Source organism: Dreissena polymorpha, chromosome 2 (assembly GCF_020536995.1).
Source record: "Dreissena polymorpha isolate Duluth1 chromosome 2, UMN_Dpol_1.0, whole genome shotgun sequence".
Lineage (NCBI taxonomy): Eukaryota > Metazoa > Mollusca > Bivalvia > Myida > Dreissenidae > Dreissena > Dreissena polymorpha.
Genome location: NC_068356.1, coordinates 150,048,632 through 150,066,370, shown reverse-complemented (window position 1 = coordinate 150,066,370; position 17,739 = coordinate 150,048,632). Strand labels below are relative to the sequence as shown.

General features: G+C 35.7%; 1 protein-coding gene across 17 annotated transcripts in view; it reads right to left on the bottom strand.

The window, feature by feature from the left end:
* Positions 1–4,967: 4,967 nt before the first annotated feature.
* LOC127869415 (uncharacterized) overlaps positions 4,968–17,739 on the bottom strand; it is a 470,973-nt gene continuing 458,201 nt past the window's right edge. For 5 of the 17 annotated variants that reach the window (XM_052411970.1, XM_052411974.1, XM_052411971.1 and 2 more), the window contains 2 exons: positions 8,785–8,871; positions 4,968–6,758 (listed from right to left, as the gene is read on the bottom strand). In XM_052411970.1, coding sequence (XP_052267930.1) covers positions 5,418–6,758; positions 8,785–8,871 — 1,428 coding nt within the window. In that variant the 3' untranslated portion in view covers positions 4,968–5,417. Of the gene's footprint in view, positions 6,759–8,784; positions 8,872–11,334; positions 12,577–13,719; positions 13,800–14,701; positions 14,795–14,891; positions 15,049–15,162; positions 15,318–17,739 lie in introns of those variants that run through there. The other 12 variants (XM_052411973.1, XM_052411976.1, XM_052411982.1 and 9 more) reach the window with 11 other exon arrangements.

Below are 17,739 nucleotides of genomic sequence, written 5' to 3'. Positions count from 1 at the left end.
AAGTAGGCACTAATGTGAAGTTGTGGCCGAGTGTTTAAGGCGATAGACTAGAAATCTTTTGGGATCTTCCCGCACAGGCTCGAATCCTGCCGACAACGCATACTTTTTACGACACGTTTTTTTTCTAACGTAATTTGATTTAATATAGCATATAAGCTATGTTTATTGTTAAATATGTTACAATTTCTATGCACATTCTTCAATTTTTAAAATTAAAACAACGTTATGGCTAAATTGGGTGATTTACTGCTGAAAAAACGTATCATGCATGATGCATTTTTATTTCAAAAAGTAAACGGTAAATTTGTCTATTTCTTGGTATTTTTGCTGTATATAGTGTTGCTATAAAAACTAAGTTCAAAATATTACTTAAATGATACTATTTTGAATTTTATGAAACTTTGTTTTTAACAAACACAATTTCTACTTGGCTGAAACCACTTATTTCATGGCGCTCTTCCATAGATAACCAGTTATAAAAAATACATGTCTGTGAAAGAATACTTATTTCATCTTGTTTAAACGTTAAACACCTTTACTGCATCTGTACACATTAACTACAATATTTGGAAATCTGGATGTATTATGGAACTTTCATATACCCCAGGGCTGCAAATAAACCGGACAAAAGCTGAGCGCGGGCGTGGTTTTAAAAAAATATGTATATTTTTAGCTCCACTGGCCAGAGGCCAGTGGGGCTTATGTCATGGTCCTGTGTCCGTCGTGCGTGCGTCAACTTTTCCTTTAAACATCTTCTTATCGTAAACTACTGGTCCAATTCTGATGAAATTTCTCAGGAATGTTCCTGGGGTGAACCTCTTTCAAATTTGTTTAAATTATGCCCCTGGGGTCAAATTTGACCTTGCCCCGGGGGTAACAAAATTGAACATTTGCTTATATAAGGCCTATTTTGTGAAAACTTTAAAAATCTTGTCCATAACCATCGGGCCTAGGGCTATCAAATTTGGTATTTAGTGACATCTAATAAGTCCTCTCCCAAATTTGTTCAAATTGTATCCCTGGGGTCAAATTGACCCTGCCCCGGGGGTCACAAAATTGAACATATGCTTATATAAGGCCTATTTTGTGAAAACTTCAAAAATCTTCTTGTCCTTAACCAGATGGCATAGGGCTACCAAATTTGGTATGTAGTGACATCTAATAGTTCTCGACCAAGTTTGTGCAAATTATGCCCCTTGGGTCAACTTTGACCCTGCCCCGGGGGGGGGGGGGGGGTCACAAAATTGAATAAACGCTTATAAAGCGCCTATTTAGTGAAATCTTTAAAAATCTTCTTGTCGAAAACCATTCGGACTATAGCTACCAAATTTGGTATGCAATAACATCTTAAAGTCCTCTACCAAGTTTGTTCAAATTATGCCCTTTGGGTCAAATTTGAACCTGATCCGCGGGGGACCTTAACTGTGCTCTCAAATCAAAAAACTTTGTCATGATGTCAGATGGACACCATTGATAAGATAGGCTGAGTATACAGTTTCCAGTAATTCAGTAGTTGGTGTGTGATTATGAAAGATTTGTGGTTTTAAACGTTTTTTTTGTTGCAACTGGAATTATCATTGCAAGGCGAGTCTAAAAAATGTTCTGATGCTTAAAAACAACTTTGTCTTAAATGTGTTAAATTGGGTATTTAACATTAATTGATCACATTTTTAAGAAGTACAAAAACTGTTTGGTTATACAGCTAAGTTGTTTTGGAAGTTGTTTTTGCAAAAATCATGTATTTATGCTACAAATTGAGTGTGCATTTAAATTCGAAATAATTTGACAGTTGTTTGGATATAATAATTGTCCATATGTCTTGTGAAGGTTACTTCTATATTTAATCTATTAGATAGATTAAGTCTCATATGTTTGGTACCTAAAATGAAGATTAATGTTGAATTTCTAGAAGATATTCTCATACCCACTTACTTCCTTACAACTCATTTTGATATATAATAACAATTTAATATGTTGCATTTAATAATGCAAAAATTATTCCATAAAAGCTCAATATATTGAAAAAATACAGTTGTTTTCGGCATCGAAAGCTGTTCTTGCAAAACAAGTTGTAACTAGTCATCCCGTATAACATCCTTAGATACTGAGATGCTTATCTCATGATCTCAAAGCTTGACTACAATTTGTGAAAAAAAAAAATGTACTTCCATTTTCTTTTGCTGATTATGCTCATTATTAAATTTCTGTCCTCATATCCTTTTTATCCAAAATAATCCTTTGTCGCAATGGGAAACACATGTCTATTTAAAAGACATAAACAAACACAAAAAACCTACGTATAGCACAAATACTTATATGTCTGCTAAAACAACGTTAACAACCCTTGATTAATGTTACTTCTACACAGGTGAGCGAGCCAGGGCCACCATGGCCCTCTTGTTCTTAGATTTAACCTGGTGACCTTGCTTTTTGAGGCACGTAACACAGACTCTAAACTCGATAAAAGATATTAAGAAGATAAACAATCTGATCACGTTTCATTAAGATTGAGTCATACAAAATATAACTTTTTGTGTAAGAATTTACATTATAATATCTATTTTTGACCCATGTGACCAGGACTCGAACTCAGTCTAGTTTTTTACGATAAACATTCTGAGCAAGTTAATCGAGATTCCATGAAAAATGTTAACCATAGTGCTCTAACAAGCTAAACATTGACGACACACAACGCGCAACGCATATATTTGCAAAATTTGAATGGTGGTGGGACCTTCAAATTTTGAATTATGTTCAAAGTTATTCCAAAATAGTTCAATATGTGGCAAAGTTATCGCTTAAACACGATTGTACAAGCTCTTTTTTGGCAAAATTGGACCTTTTACCGTTAAGTATGATCTTAATCTATGAGATAAGGAGATGGCTGCTACACGCGACTCATATATTCATAATGTCGACCTTTGTTCGAAGTTATTTCAAAATCAATCAATATGTGGCAATCATATGGTATAGTAACAAAATTTCGCAGAGACTGACAAACATACAGTGCAACTGCTATATGGCCCCCTTTGCGGAAGGGTGAATAACGGTATCCGGAGAAGCGCCCCCCCCCCCGGAGAACTGCCCCCCGGAGAACTGCCCCCTTATTTTAAAGGTGGCGGAGAGGTGCCCCCCCCCCCCATCAAATCGGTAGGGGCGGAGAACTGCCCCCCTGTCAGAATTTAGTAGGCGGATATCTGCCCCCCCCCCCCCCATCAAATCTGTAGGGGCGGAGAACTGCCCCCCCCCCCCGGTGTCATATTAGTTATTAGTTACGTAGTGAAAACAATACTTACGGGTAATTTTACGTTATCGCCGTACACATTTTATCCGGTAACACTTTAATTTCAGTACAAGTATATTACCATTTATCGAACTGAATAACACAAATTGTCTAGAGGCATGTGATAATACTGTTTAAGGCCCTTGGTGCGCATCTGCACCACTCACTATACATGAATGCCATGTAAAAGTCGTGTTTTAATAAGAGCGCGAAACATAGTCGAGATCCACACAGGAAACGCGTGCGTGTTAATACTGGCCAACTGTCGCAACTAAATATAGACGTGCAACTCAGTACTTATGGAGGAAAAGTTACATCGGAATTAATTTACATTATAAAGATAGTATTGACCCATGGAAAAAAACGTAAATTTACGAATAAAAAAGGAAATTAATAGGCAAAGCATTAACTAAGCTGACTTGAAGAAAAAAGTAGAGTGAAGTCGAATTTATAATCAATTTATTTATGTTGTTTAGTTAATTCATGTGTCATACAAAATAACATACATAAATACACACATAACACATATTACGGCAACAGTTTGCATTTTGAGCAGATCATGTCGACATGCCAACAAACAAAATCGGTAACAGTTGCTTTAATTAGCAGCTAATTAGGCAGGCAGAGAACTTGTTACCGTTAACGATAAGCACCGCGATCTTTTAATTGGTAGACCGGACCGACCTTTATTGTTAAGAACTTGTTAGCTTTGAATAAAGCCGCATACGGGTTTATTATATTGAACCGTCCAAATCCGTAATTGGCGAAAACAAACAAATAAATTATTGTTTTCAGCTTGCATAAGGATGGATTAAATTGCATGCTAATTGTTTGTTTTAATTACGGGGAAAATATCAAATAATTCAGCCGCGAAAACTTTTTATTAGCAAAAAGTGATTTGTTTTTCTTTGTTCACATAGACGAAAATCCCGTGATTATCAAGATGGCGACGTCCATGCCGAGGCAGGTATTTTTTGCCGTTTTATAACTTTTATTACTTGTACAACTTTATATTACTTTTGAAATTTCACTCAATTTCCAGACATAATAGCAAGAAAGTTACTGGCGTTATTGTCATTATAATACTCGCTTTATATATCGCCGCGAAATTTCTTTAATTAGGGGGCACTTCTCCGGGTCATCAATTCTGACAGGGGGGCAGTTCTCCGCCCCTTATTAATCAGCAGGGGGGCAGTTCTCCGCCCTATAAAAAAACAGTGAGGGGGCAGTTCTCCGCCCAGTGAAAAATCTTTGGGGGGCAGTTCTCCGGGGGGGGCACTTCTCCTAGAGCCATCAAAACTAATACGCAAAAGACAACGTAACTTTCACAAATAAGATTGCAATGAAAGTCAAGTAACTGTGTTAATCATATATTCAATGTAAATGAGAGTTATCTCACATAACACGGCTCTAGGAGAAGTGCCCCCCCGGAGAACTGCCCCCCAAAGATTTTTCACTGGGCGGAGAACTGCCCCCTCACTGTTTTTTTATTTGAGTTAAGTTGTTTGTCATCGTCAAAAATCAGTTATAAGTGAGAGTAGTATTGGTTCCTTTCTTCTTGAATTAATTATGGTTATAGAAAACGATATGTTCTACTTGAGTATAGTATTGGTAATTACTGCGCTTAACTGACGTTTTATTTTGTTAGGAAGAGGGCAAAATCCAAAAAACAACAACAACAGAATAACTTAAGAATTATTATTATTGTTCTTTCATTTTAAATGCAGGAAATTGACACTTTAATTTAAATACTTATTATATGCGTTTTTATATAGTGGTGTTGTGTGCAGAAACACAATAAAGTGATGTTACAAGGTAACTGACCATTCAACAACACAACATATGCGTATCTTACAAAACATCATTTATAATAGAGTATTATTGTGCCAAAACATTTGAGTGAAATTTACACTTCTTAGTAAAATATAATCTTTAGAATCAACCATTCAAACACAAACATGTATGTCTTCATTTAAACTTATTAACAATATTACTTTAAAAATCTTATGTCCGAAACACATTGCACATGTATACAAAAAATCAGTTTGTTTGGAAGACACCCTAAATAAAATGCATTCTAGAGTTAATTGTAGAACATATACCATTCATTGAATTGCTGTCAGTTACAACAACATCAACTGAGCATCATTTTACTTATCTCAAACAGATCATTCAAACGACTTCCTTCCCAGTTCATTCTCTGACGCACCTCTATAAGTATCTCATACATACGTTCATATATCGCCTGGTATATAGGATCCGACCTATCTATCACACCATTCTCATCCGTACACTGGAGTTTTCTCCTCCTGCACTTAAGCACTATCAGCTCAAGCTCTACTCTCTTCTTGCTGTACCACATCAGAGGCTCTGGGTGCGAGATTATTGCTTGCCGTATCTTCGGTAATCGGAGTATTAGCTTTGGACCATCATTGATCATGTCTGTTATTGTTGCTACCCAGGAACGCTGTTGTTCTTCAGCTATTCCGCAGCCTCCCATTAGATTCCTTTCAGGTATCATATAATATTGAAGGCGTTTCGTTAATATAGCTGTTCTAAGTTCCCCTAGTCCTTCACAAACCCATACAAACAAACTCCTTTCATGGAACAAATTTTGAGGATTGTTCTCTGCTAGCCACAACACAATGTTTTTCACTGTGTATGATGTTATTTCTTTGTTTACAGGCTTTAGTACCTCCTTAACCACCATCTTTAATATAACATATACGTAAACCTGGGTGTTATTAAGACTGCCCACAAGCTCATTCTCTCCCGTATTAAAGCAGATCCGCCACTCTACATGCCTGTATTGGCTCCCTTTAAAACCTACGGGTGTAACATATGCTCCTAATGATACAACTTTTTGAACGACAGCGGGTGATGGCCAATTCCGACGTCGTTCAGCCCATCTTTGCAGTATGCTGGGGCAGTGGCAGGGAATAGAAAATACAGTGTCTACATGCCATATCCCATTTATTGAACTCGGCATTGACGGACCTGCACGGTCATGGGCTACCACGTTTGGGCCATAATTAATCCGCTTGAAGCCATAAACAAACAGGTCACTGCACAGGAGAGAACGCCCATATTCATCATCACAAAGAGCATCAACAATGACTCTGTACATTATTCCGGATCGCTCTAGTAACAGTCTACAGTACCCCGGGTAGCACATTATAGTGCTTAATCTAAACACATTATTCTCCCTTGGCAATATGTCAGATTTAACACCATCTTCTATGCACAAAACATCTCGAATTACAAGCATTACATCAAGATCACTCTCAAAAGAGCGCGTCAGTCCCTCTGCCTTGCTACCCGTAGTGATATGCATATTACCATCATCCCGTGCATTCCTTATTCTATCCTGCTCCCTGTAAGCGTCCCTCCGTGCCTGTCTCATCTCCGGTCCATAGCCAAGCCAGTTCATCATAATACAGGTCTCTACAGAGGCATTTCCCGAATGAACCTGAAACTGTTGTGAACGTTTTAAATTACGGAAATAAAATATGTAGAATGCAGTTTTAACATTATTACATAGTCGCCATGCACATTCAAAACGTTTTGTACATGAAACTATAACACATGGTTCGTCAAACAGACGAAAACAATTAATTCTTTATTCTGTCGTTAAGAATTTAATTCGACTTGACATTGATTTATTGATGTTATTGTGTTGAACATTTTTTACTAGTAATGAAGCCAATCTCTTAATTCACATAAAACATAAGAAGTAGATTAATAAGACAACATAATATTTCAAAATTTAATAACACAATCTTTAAGTACCTCATAAAATGAATATTTGTCAAAAAGTCATATTTTGTGTAAAACTCCTACACCTGTAAGTAACGAAACAAAATCGTGTTTTATTAAGTCGTTTTAATCATAATACCACTGACGACTCCGCGACCGCCACCATCGAAAGCACATGCAACACCACTATTTCAACAACAAAAACATTATCACCACGCCAACAACCAACACCACAACCAACATCACCAAAACAACACCGTAAAAACTACCAGTAAATATCAATGACACCACAACCATTATCACCATCGCAGCCATACATTCGCCTTCATCAATAGCACTACCACCACCAGCACAAATACTGCATCTCCCACCACCACCACGACTTCTACAAACACCAGCTCCACCACAACAACCACTACTCATATTAACTGCCACTACCACCAGCACTACAGTTACACTATTACTACCACAACCACCATCAACAACATCCACTGCAACTGCTGCTGCTACTGATACTAATACTACTAAAACTACTACTAGTAGATTTACTACTACTATTACTTATACTTCTTATACAATAACTACTTCTACTACCACTACTGCTACAATGCTACTACTACTGCTACTACGCTACTACTACTACTTCTACTACAACAGCTAGTACTACTACGAATATATAATATTAATACAACTTATACTAATGCAACTTATACAAATAAGCGACAACAAACAACAACTACTACTACCCGCCTCCCACCGCAACCTCCACCAACACCATCACAACCACCAAAACTATTACTTCAACTACAATTACCACTAACACTCTATTACTACCACGACTAATACTGACTTGTACTCTACTACTACTACGCTACTACACGACTACTACTACTACTACTACTACTACTACTACTACTACACTACGACGACGACTACCACGACGACGACTACGACTACTACGACTACTACTACTACTACGACGACGACGCTACGACTTCGACTACGACGGACGACTACGACGACTACCGACGACTACTACTACTACGACGACTACTACGACGACGACGACGACGACGACGACTACGACGACGACGACCACGACCACTACACGACTACTACGACGACGACGACTACGACGGCTACGACGACGACTACGACTACCACGACCACTACGACACGACGACGACTACGACGACTACTACGACTACGACCACGACACGACTACGACTACTACTACGACTACTACTACTACTACTACTACTACTACTACTACTACTACTACTATACTACTACTACTACTACTACTACTACCGACCACTTCTACTACTACTACACTACTACTACTACTACTACTACTTCTACTACTACTACTACTTCTACCTCTACCACTTCTACGACGACTACTACTACTACTACTACTACTACTACTAGCTACTACTACTACTACTACTACTACTACGACTACTACTACCTACTACTACCACTACTACCACTACTACTACTACTACTACTACTACGACTACTACTACGACTACTACTACTACTAACTACTACTACTACTTCTACTACTTCTACTACTACTACTACTTCTACCTCTACCACTTCTACCACTACTACTACTACTACTTCTACCACTACTAATACTACTACTACTACTACTACTACTACTACTTCTACTACTCCTTCTACTTATACTAATACTGATGGTGCTACGGCTACATAGTAACGTTAATGTTAAGACGTACTTGAGAGTTGGGACAGTGAAGTCCGCTAGGACGGGGGGCAACTTGAGGTTCTGATTCATCACGCCAGGAGCCACCTTCCGCCATCTGCTTAATAGTATAAAAACATGTAAACGTTGTCAAATGTTTTATCAAATAATCACAAATGGTATATATGTTTGGCTTTAAATAAAGATTTGTCATGCATGTATACAAAGGTATATTAAATAAACATATATCAAATGCAAACATCGAATGCTGATCCTTGTTGACCAACATTGGATTTGATGTTCTAGATGTAATTCCCAGGGGGCACAAACACGTTGCTGCAACGTTGTTTTTAGGTTGCATTCAAACGTTGCAGTTTGTTTGTACCAATGGTGTATATGAAAGTTTTTCTGACGTTTTTTTTCCAGACGTTTTTTCCAAACGTTGCTGCAACGTTGTATTTTAGGTTTTTAAAAAATAAAAAAATAAAGACTATTTACTGCCAACCCCTCTTGCGAGTATTATCTGCAGGAATGGACATTTTCGAGTCCGTTTCCTTGAAAGAACCATTACTTAATATCAATAGTGGACTTAATGAAACGCTCCCCGAGTGGGAATCGATTCCACCAACTACCGATTGCTAGGCGGACACCTTATCCACTACACCACTGCGACAGTTGAAAGTTTCAGCCAATTGTGTTGACTATTTGTTTTTCGTTGAAACTAGATTCTACCATTCAATGCAGATCACAACTTAAACAAAATAGTTTGTCCAGCGATTTTGAGTTAAAGTTTTTCTTAAGAATCTTTAAGTTTCAGCAACTGATCTGTAAAATTTAAAAAATTGAATTTCTAAAATTTACACGAAATCATATTTTCATTGATGCTATGCAGGAACTGTTTTATTATAAAGTACGATTCCTACTCGGGGAGCGTTTCATTATCTCCTCTATATACACCAAGTTTTGATCCTTTCTAGGAAACGGACTCGACAGTGTGCATAGCTTCCGATAATTCTCGAAAGGGCGGTGGCAGTAAATAGTTTTTTATTGTTTTAATATTTATATTATTTACAACAAAATAGAATTTAAAAATACTGCGTTTGAATGCAACCAAAATACAACATTGCAGCAACGTTTGGAAAAAACGTCGGAAAAATAAACCATTGTGACAACCAAACTGCAACGTTTGAATGCAACCTAAATACAACGTTGCAATACTGCGTTTGAATGCAACCTAAATACAACGATGCAGCAACGTTTGGAAAAAAACGTCGGGAAATCTTTCATATACACCATTGAGACAACCAAACTGAAACGTTTGAATGCAACCTAAATACAACCTCGCAACGACGTTTGGGTGCCAACTGGAAAGAGTGCACAATAACCTAGAAGCAACATACTTCTCAAAAGTTCGACCGACGTTTCGCGTGCAACGTTGCAGAAACGTTCGGAAGTGGTTACTCATGTCGCGATCAGAATGCAACGTTTCTGAAACGCCCTTTCAACGTTATGATGAAACGTCCTGGTATTGTTTTATATGCAACGTTATGACAACGTTCGGTAATGGTTTCCGACGTTGCGACCTAAATATTACGTTTCAGCAACGTTCGTAAAACGTTTGATGCCCACTGGGTTAAAGGGTCAACCGCGATTGACGAAAAACAATTAAACAATTAAAAAAAACACATACTTTTTTCGAACGAAAAATAAACACGCTTTGAAATATGGTAAAATTATTAAAGTCAGAAAAATAACAGAATGGCAGTAAACAGATATGTTTTGTTAGTATTTTGGCGCCATATTTTGAAACAAACTCAATCCAAGTAAACTATTTCACACGAAAAAGTTATAAGTTATCACGACTCATAAAACTGATCCACAAATGAAAACATGCTATCTTTATAACTTTTGGTATTTTATAGATCGGCGGTGCTTACACAACAACATTCATAACTATGTTAGATTATACTAAGTCTTATAATCGTAAATAGGGAGATCGTATTCTTAAAGATATGTTTTAAAAATAAAAAAGTCGTTAATAGTAAAGGTCTTCATACAAACAATTCTATTTAAACTAGTGGAAGTGTGAACACTAAGAAATATGCAACGATCATCAATACAAATTCAGAAACCTCAGCTGCCAGTCAAAAGGTAACAAACAAATATTAATTAGCAGTCGAATGCTTGTGTTGTTCTTACTTTGTTTGATATTTGTGTTACTAGTCCATATCTATGACAGGTGTGGCAAACTGAACCGTGCATAATGTCCCAGAGCAGTACCGTACACGTGTTTGACATTATTTGCTTACCTAAACACTTACGTCAAATTAAGGAAAAACTTCTTTTTAAATAACAGTATGCAACAATGAGAATGTGTAACCCCTACCAGAGTACCACTTTGTGGTTTTCTTGAAACAATCATTTAAAAGCGAACACACAGATTGTGCTGCAGCACGTCAGGGTGCATAATCAACGGGGTTTCCAGAGTTTTACGCACGGGCTTGAAAAAATGTAAACACACCGTTAAGAACTTTATTCTTCTAAAAAATAACAAATGTTTATATTAACCCATTAATCAACTTACAATTGACATCACGCCTGGACGATGAACCTAGACAAGCTAACACCAAAATGGCTTCTTTGCCTATAGACTGCATATAGATTTTCGCGATAGTCCTGATGATTTTTATGGACTTGTTCACACCATATAACATTTGTAAAAGGGGTTTGTGTCATTGAGTTATTCTGCAAATGCAAAAAATATACGTTTATAGAGAACATCAGCTATTTATAACGGCTAAATCGGACTCGGTACATTAAACACGCTCTCAAACGCTTGCGCGCTTACCGAAATCGAACCTGTTAATACGTGTGATGGTGGTATTAGCAATAAATAAACACTTCTTCACCGGTATTTACCCATTTTATTAACGAAAATATTAACGAAACATCCCCCCCCGTGTATTTGACACGAAATAGCGCTTTATAATTGGGATTTCGGTGAAGTTTTACGCGCTTTCTGACGCCTAGTGGGTACCTTAATTCCACATGTTATTACGTATAAAAGTGATATTAATCATATTATACATTGCTAATGGGACATTATCAATCAATATAATTAAAAGTGCAAAGTAACACAATCAGTTTGGTCATTGTCTGGTATAAATTAGCGTTAGTATGAAGTGGAATTCGGTCAGGCTACTTAATAAAGCTACCAGTATCAGACGCTCGCGGAGGTACCGACTTCCCCTAAGTTACCGCATTTATTGGTTATATCAATAATAATAACTCTTATACAATAACATTTATCGATACGTTTTTATTAAATAGTAACATAAAATGGTTTTCACTTGTTTCTGACACACACAAAAACTCGATTTTTAACGGGGATTTCGTTAAGTTACAATAATTGGGTACCAATATTCTCAATTTTTTTACATGCACACGTGACATAATTCATACTTAATAATTTTTAGTTATTGCTTATATGACATTTCCAGTTTTTGAAATAAATTAATGTTCTATAAGGGGTATCTCGGTAATTCTACACATTGAAGCTTCCACTCGCTCTTGTCAAGACCGCATTTCCGCGTTGGAAATGGTATAAATTTAATTCATCTAACTTATCTTTCTGGATCCCAAATGTCACAGTTATATAAACCCTATTTACACCGTTTTTGCCATATTTAATTTCCGTTTTTTATCCGACCAAAATAAACGAAACTCCTTGAAAAAATGAGAACTAGGCATTCGAGCTCCAAATGTGGATTGAAAGCGTTTATTGGTGACACCACATGTCTGCACATGTGTAGATACCGTTAATAAGATAAGATATCACGTGTCACCTTCTAATAACATGTATGATGACAATTAAGTGCATTACTATCAGAGTTATAAAACACAGCATGAATTAGGGTTCATGCTGGGTTTTATTCCTCATAAAGTAATGCAGATGAATAGTGCTGCTATTAATCACATAGGAACTGATGAAACTATTTTTTTTAAAGAACTATTATGTGATGATCAGATCGATAACATAAACTATTTAAATCTGCTAGTATATTCGATAAAAATATACTGTAATAGTCTTTGATAGTGTTGACGTTCAGTTGTTCGTGGTGACGACCGCATGTATTTATTCATCTCTTACACTTCTCAAGATCGCTTTTCGGCTTTGGAAACGATATAAATTCAACGCCACCAACTAATCTTTCAGGATATCGATTGTCCGAGTTACATAATCCCCATTGACACCGTTTAACCATTTTTAATCTACGTTTTTTAAAGAGGAAAACAACAGAAACTCGTTGAAATAAAAGTGAACCTTGACATAGCTTGTCTAGGAAAATGGCGGACAGTTCGTTGCTAGCTTGCGCGCCCGATTAATCGATCGCTGATTGGTAGATCAATTCTTAGATAAGGATTTGATTGACAGTTGGCGTCATGTCAATTATACAAACGCCGTAAAAAATAGATTGAAACTGGTATGGGTCAACAACATCGAAGTCGGCTATAGTCTATATCCCATAGGAACATGAATGAATAACGAATATCCTAGTTAATGATTGTAAGAATGTTTAACAATAACACCATTAATAATAATTGAATTTAAAACTGATTACAATATTCACACTTTTGTTTTTTCAACAGCTGGGGAATCCCTGAGTTTTTTTCCTACTTTCATTTGTGTTTCATATTTTTATTGTATTTTTGTTGCTGTCACTTCATAAACAAGAGTTCACATTAATTGACAATCTTACACACATATTTGCCGTCTTACTTAACAAAACACATTAAGGTTGGAGATTATTAATAACAAATCTACTTTCGATTTTAAAATATAAGCCGCACGCTTACTCAGAGAATGTCAGTGTATTGACTTGCTACATAAGCATATATGCTTCCGATTAAAACAAAAACAATCCATTTCCAACTAAACTATATGTCAAATGAATTAGATATACACAACCTTGTTAGATAAACGACTTATAAACACGAGAGATGGTCCATAATAGCCTTGTTATATTCCGTTCTATTATGGACACGTCTTTTCCCCATAAGCAGGACAGTAAACGGCCATAGTTTCGCCATATTTCACTGTGGAAAAAATAGGCCGTAAACTGCTCAACAATTACCTGAATTTCATTGAAGGTGTAAAATATGAGAATGTTAAGAGATCGCTGGAATACCGCTCATATTGTCATCCGAAAGCGAACTCTCATTTGAATAACCTTTATGTGCGATCTCTTTAGATTATACTCACCCGCACAGCGGGGTAATTTGCAGTTCAGCTCGCTTTACTTTATTGTTTGTTCGCTGCATATATTATTTTAGCATTTCAATCTTAAACACGGACAACTACTAGCACGTATGTTAATTGTATGTATGTGCTTCAAATACGGCAAAAGTCCACTGTTATACTTTATCAATGGTGGTTTTAGCCCCCGCATATTGTACATAAATACAGAAATAATCGTTAGGTTTTATCTTTTATTTCACGTCATAATGCTGTTAAAATTGTACTAGCAAAATAATTTTGTCTTACGTTTAATGCGAGTATACCGGTCTAACAACATTTTAAATTACATGTAAAGGCATAACAGGTACGTACGCTATCATACGACATTTTGAAGAGGGAAATGGTTGAAAATGTTTGTAAAGTGAACAAACTTAAGACATATATTTAAATGTAGAAAATCACTGGCGTAGTTTGTGCCTAATCAGATTCATTGCTCTGTGTGTATCTCGTCGATCGTGTGAATGGGACGGTTTTTAATTTAACTTGCATGCTTTTCAACTCGCTTTATGTGATTGTGATTAACTGCTAATGTCTTATTACTTAATGTTTAATTACCCTCTTTATTATCATCGTTCTTGTGTTGTGGACCGTAATTATTTTTAACGTAGACGATAATAACATATGTTCATATTTACTCATGTTATCAACTTACAATTATGCGAACGTCGTCAGAAATATAGACCGACACTGGTATGGGTGAAGATCATCGAAGTCGACTCGAGTCGGTATCTCATGAAACAGGAATCTGAAAGAATAACACATATCCCATTTAATGATTTTTATAATAATAAACGATTACACCATTGATCATAATTCTATTTCAAACTGAATATAATACTCACGCTTTCGATTTCCCATAATTTGGGGATGCCCAGTGTTTTTCCTACTTTCGTTTGCCGTGAGTCATATTGCGTTAAATTTGTATTCTATTATTTTTATTTTCACGTCAGTACGAGCTTATATTATTTTAAAGACACAATCTTATACAAGAATGTATTTCCTTGCTCAACAAAATCATTTGTGGTGTTTTTTTATTGTATTTTATTGTAAAACTCTACTTTCGATTCTAAAATATCAACCGTGGACCTACTGACAAACTGTCGATATGCTGACCTGCTAAATAGGCACGGATTCTTCAGATTTTAAACCAAGTACACATCCAGCTCAACTTTTATTCGTTAAACGAGTTAAATATAAACAACTTCTTAAGCTAAAAAACTAATAAAAACATGATAAAGTCCCAAATAGACATATTCATATCCCTTTCCATATTGGACATTTTTTCCAAAGGCAAAATTGTTTACGTCCATAGTTGCGACAGAGATGACTATGGAAAATGTCGGCCGTAAAGTACTAAACGATTACCTGGAAGGTGTACCCATCGTTACGAAAAACGCTATTTTATCATCCTAAAACACATCTTAGACTTCCAGGAACTGACGCTATCATACAACATTTGGAAGAGTGAGGGTATTGTTAATATAAGCTGTGAGGTAATATAGCGTCTGTCGCATCATTTTTTAAGTTCAGCAGACCGCAACTGAGGCGTGCTTTCCGTTCGGTAAACTTGTGGTCACCTAGAAATATTAATATTTTATAGTAAGTGTCTATATTGTACCGCATGGCTTCACGTATCAATATCGTTTATTAGCACGGGCAGTAGCTGAATCTTGTTTAAAACATAAATATCGATATATATTTCGTTCAGATTCTCAGATCAAAAAATCCCAGGATACTATTATCAATTATTTAAATAGCCAGATATCCGGAAAATACTTTATAGTTTTAATTTGTAAAATAATTTCAAAGGTTAAATCCAATATAAAATAAATATAATTCATAGTATAATATAAAACATTAACACATATTAAGGTTTCACTGTCATGTTTTAATAAATATCAGTGCTATTAGAAAAAGAAACCGGTTGAAACCGTAAGTGTTTTTATTATCTTATAACCTAAGTGAGACGTAGCAACCTTAAGTGGAAAATGTTATAATTATCATCCGTGACCAATATCGAAGATTAACTTTTCATACATAGATATCTTTTTGATACATATCAGAACATAGTAGAACAGCCAATTTAAAAAGACTTATAGTATACATTTTAATCGCCTCTACTACATGAATTTCTAAATAAAGTAAAATATATCACGTCAAAATATAACAATGTCGTACGAAACATAAAGTTACTAAATTTTAAGACTTTTTATACCCGTACTATATTGTTATTGATATTTAGTATTTGGTTAAGGAAATCAATATTCAAGCTTCATATTGGACTACAATAAATGTGCAGTGTATTTCAAACGCAATTCGTAGGGTCTGCTTTTCATCCTAACAATAGAAAAAATAACCGCGGGCGTCATGTATTTGAGTCGGTAAGGGGTAAGTATTTTCAAAAATACGAAAATAAAATATTACATGTTATATTTTTCAATTTATTTTTTGATAGTATTCGCATAAGTGAGCACTAACGGTACTTTTTTTAAAGTAATGTTATTTACCTAAACTTCACATTTGATTATTTACTTATTGAAAGTATAGAATAATAACGTAACATGGCTCACAATAATTCAATATTATAACAGATCGTAAACATAAAAAGCGCGTTTTAGTTCTTCGTCATTCAAAATAATAACGTATAGTAAGGTGCATGTGACATCAATTACTCTAATTATCAAAACAATTTTATGTATATAATACATGACCACAGAGGGATGTCAATGGCAGGAAGTTATTTATAAACGTTCTCGTTACAACTAAGTTAAATATACTAGCATTTAGCTAATAATTGGTTGTCACATGTTAAATAATAATCCAAACCCATCGAGGGTAACTGTCGTTGCGATAAACCGTTGTTCGAATGTGTATACTCACAATATACAGGCTTATGAATGCCATGGGGATCTGCTAACTGTCAATTATATACCGCTGATATGCATTTAGGTCTTAATAAACGAACTATTGATAGACTGTTTACTTTATGCTTAAATTCAGTAAAATCAATATTAAAGTAAAACCAACTTAATACTTGAATATTTTGTTGTTACATATACTACACTACACAGTTCGAATTGGTGACCGTGCGCAAAGGATCGGGCGAGAAGAACTGGTAATTTTATATAAAATAAAAGTTTTACGGCATTGTTTGACGAAACGCTTTGACATGTTTTCCTTATTTTTGGTATTTGAATCTACCTGCATGACTTTCAATTCAAAGTTAAGTTTGTTTACGTATGCGGAGTTTTTTTTTTAAAGTGGAATGAGGGACATCTGTGCGCTATGTACATATATCTAGTTTCCGATACGCTTTCAGATATTGAATTAACTTTTCGTGTGTAAGTCTAACTTAATGACTTAATGACAATCAATGCTGAGTTTCGTTCCGCTCTATTGATTTTTGACGAATTTAAGGTCATTGGACATGTAACTTTTCTCTAAAACGTGCAGAAGGGTTCATGGTATATCACAAACACAGCTTTTGTTATATTAATATCCAAAACATGTGAAACAGTTCTTTATAAAACAGTTTTGTAATGTTCAATAATTATGTTAACTAATAATTTTGTGCAATTGCCAGATATGTTATCGTTTGATCCTGAGGCGTCATATGGTCTTGATCTTGAACATATACATGGATAGGCAGTAAATGATGCGTGTCTTAATCCATGATCGCTTTCATTTTGA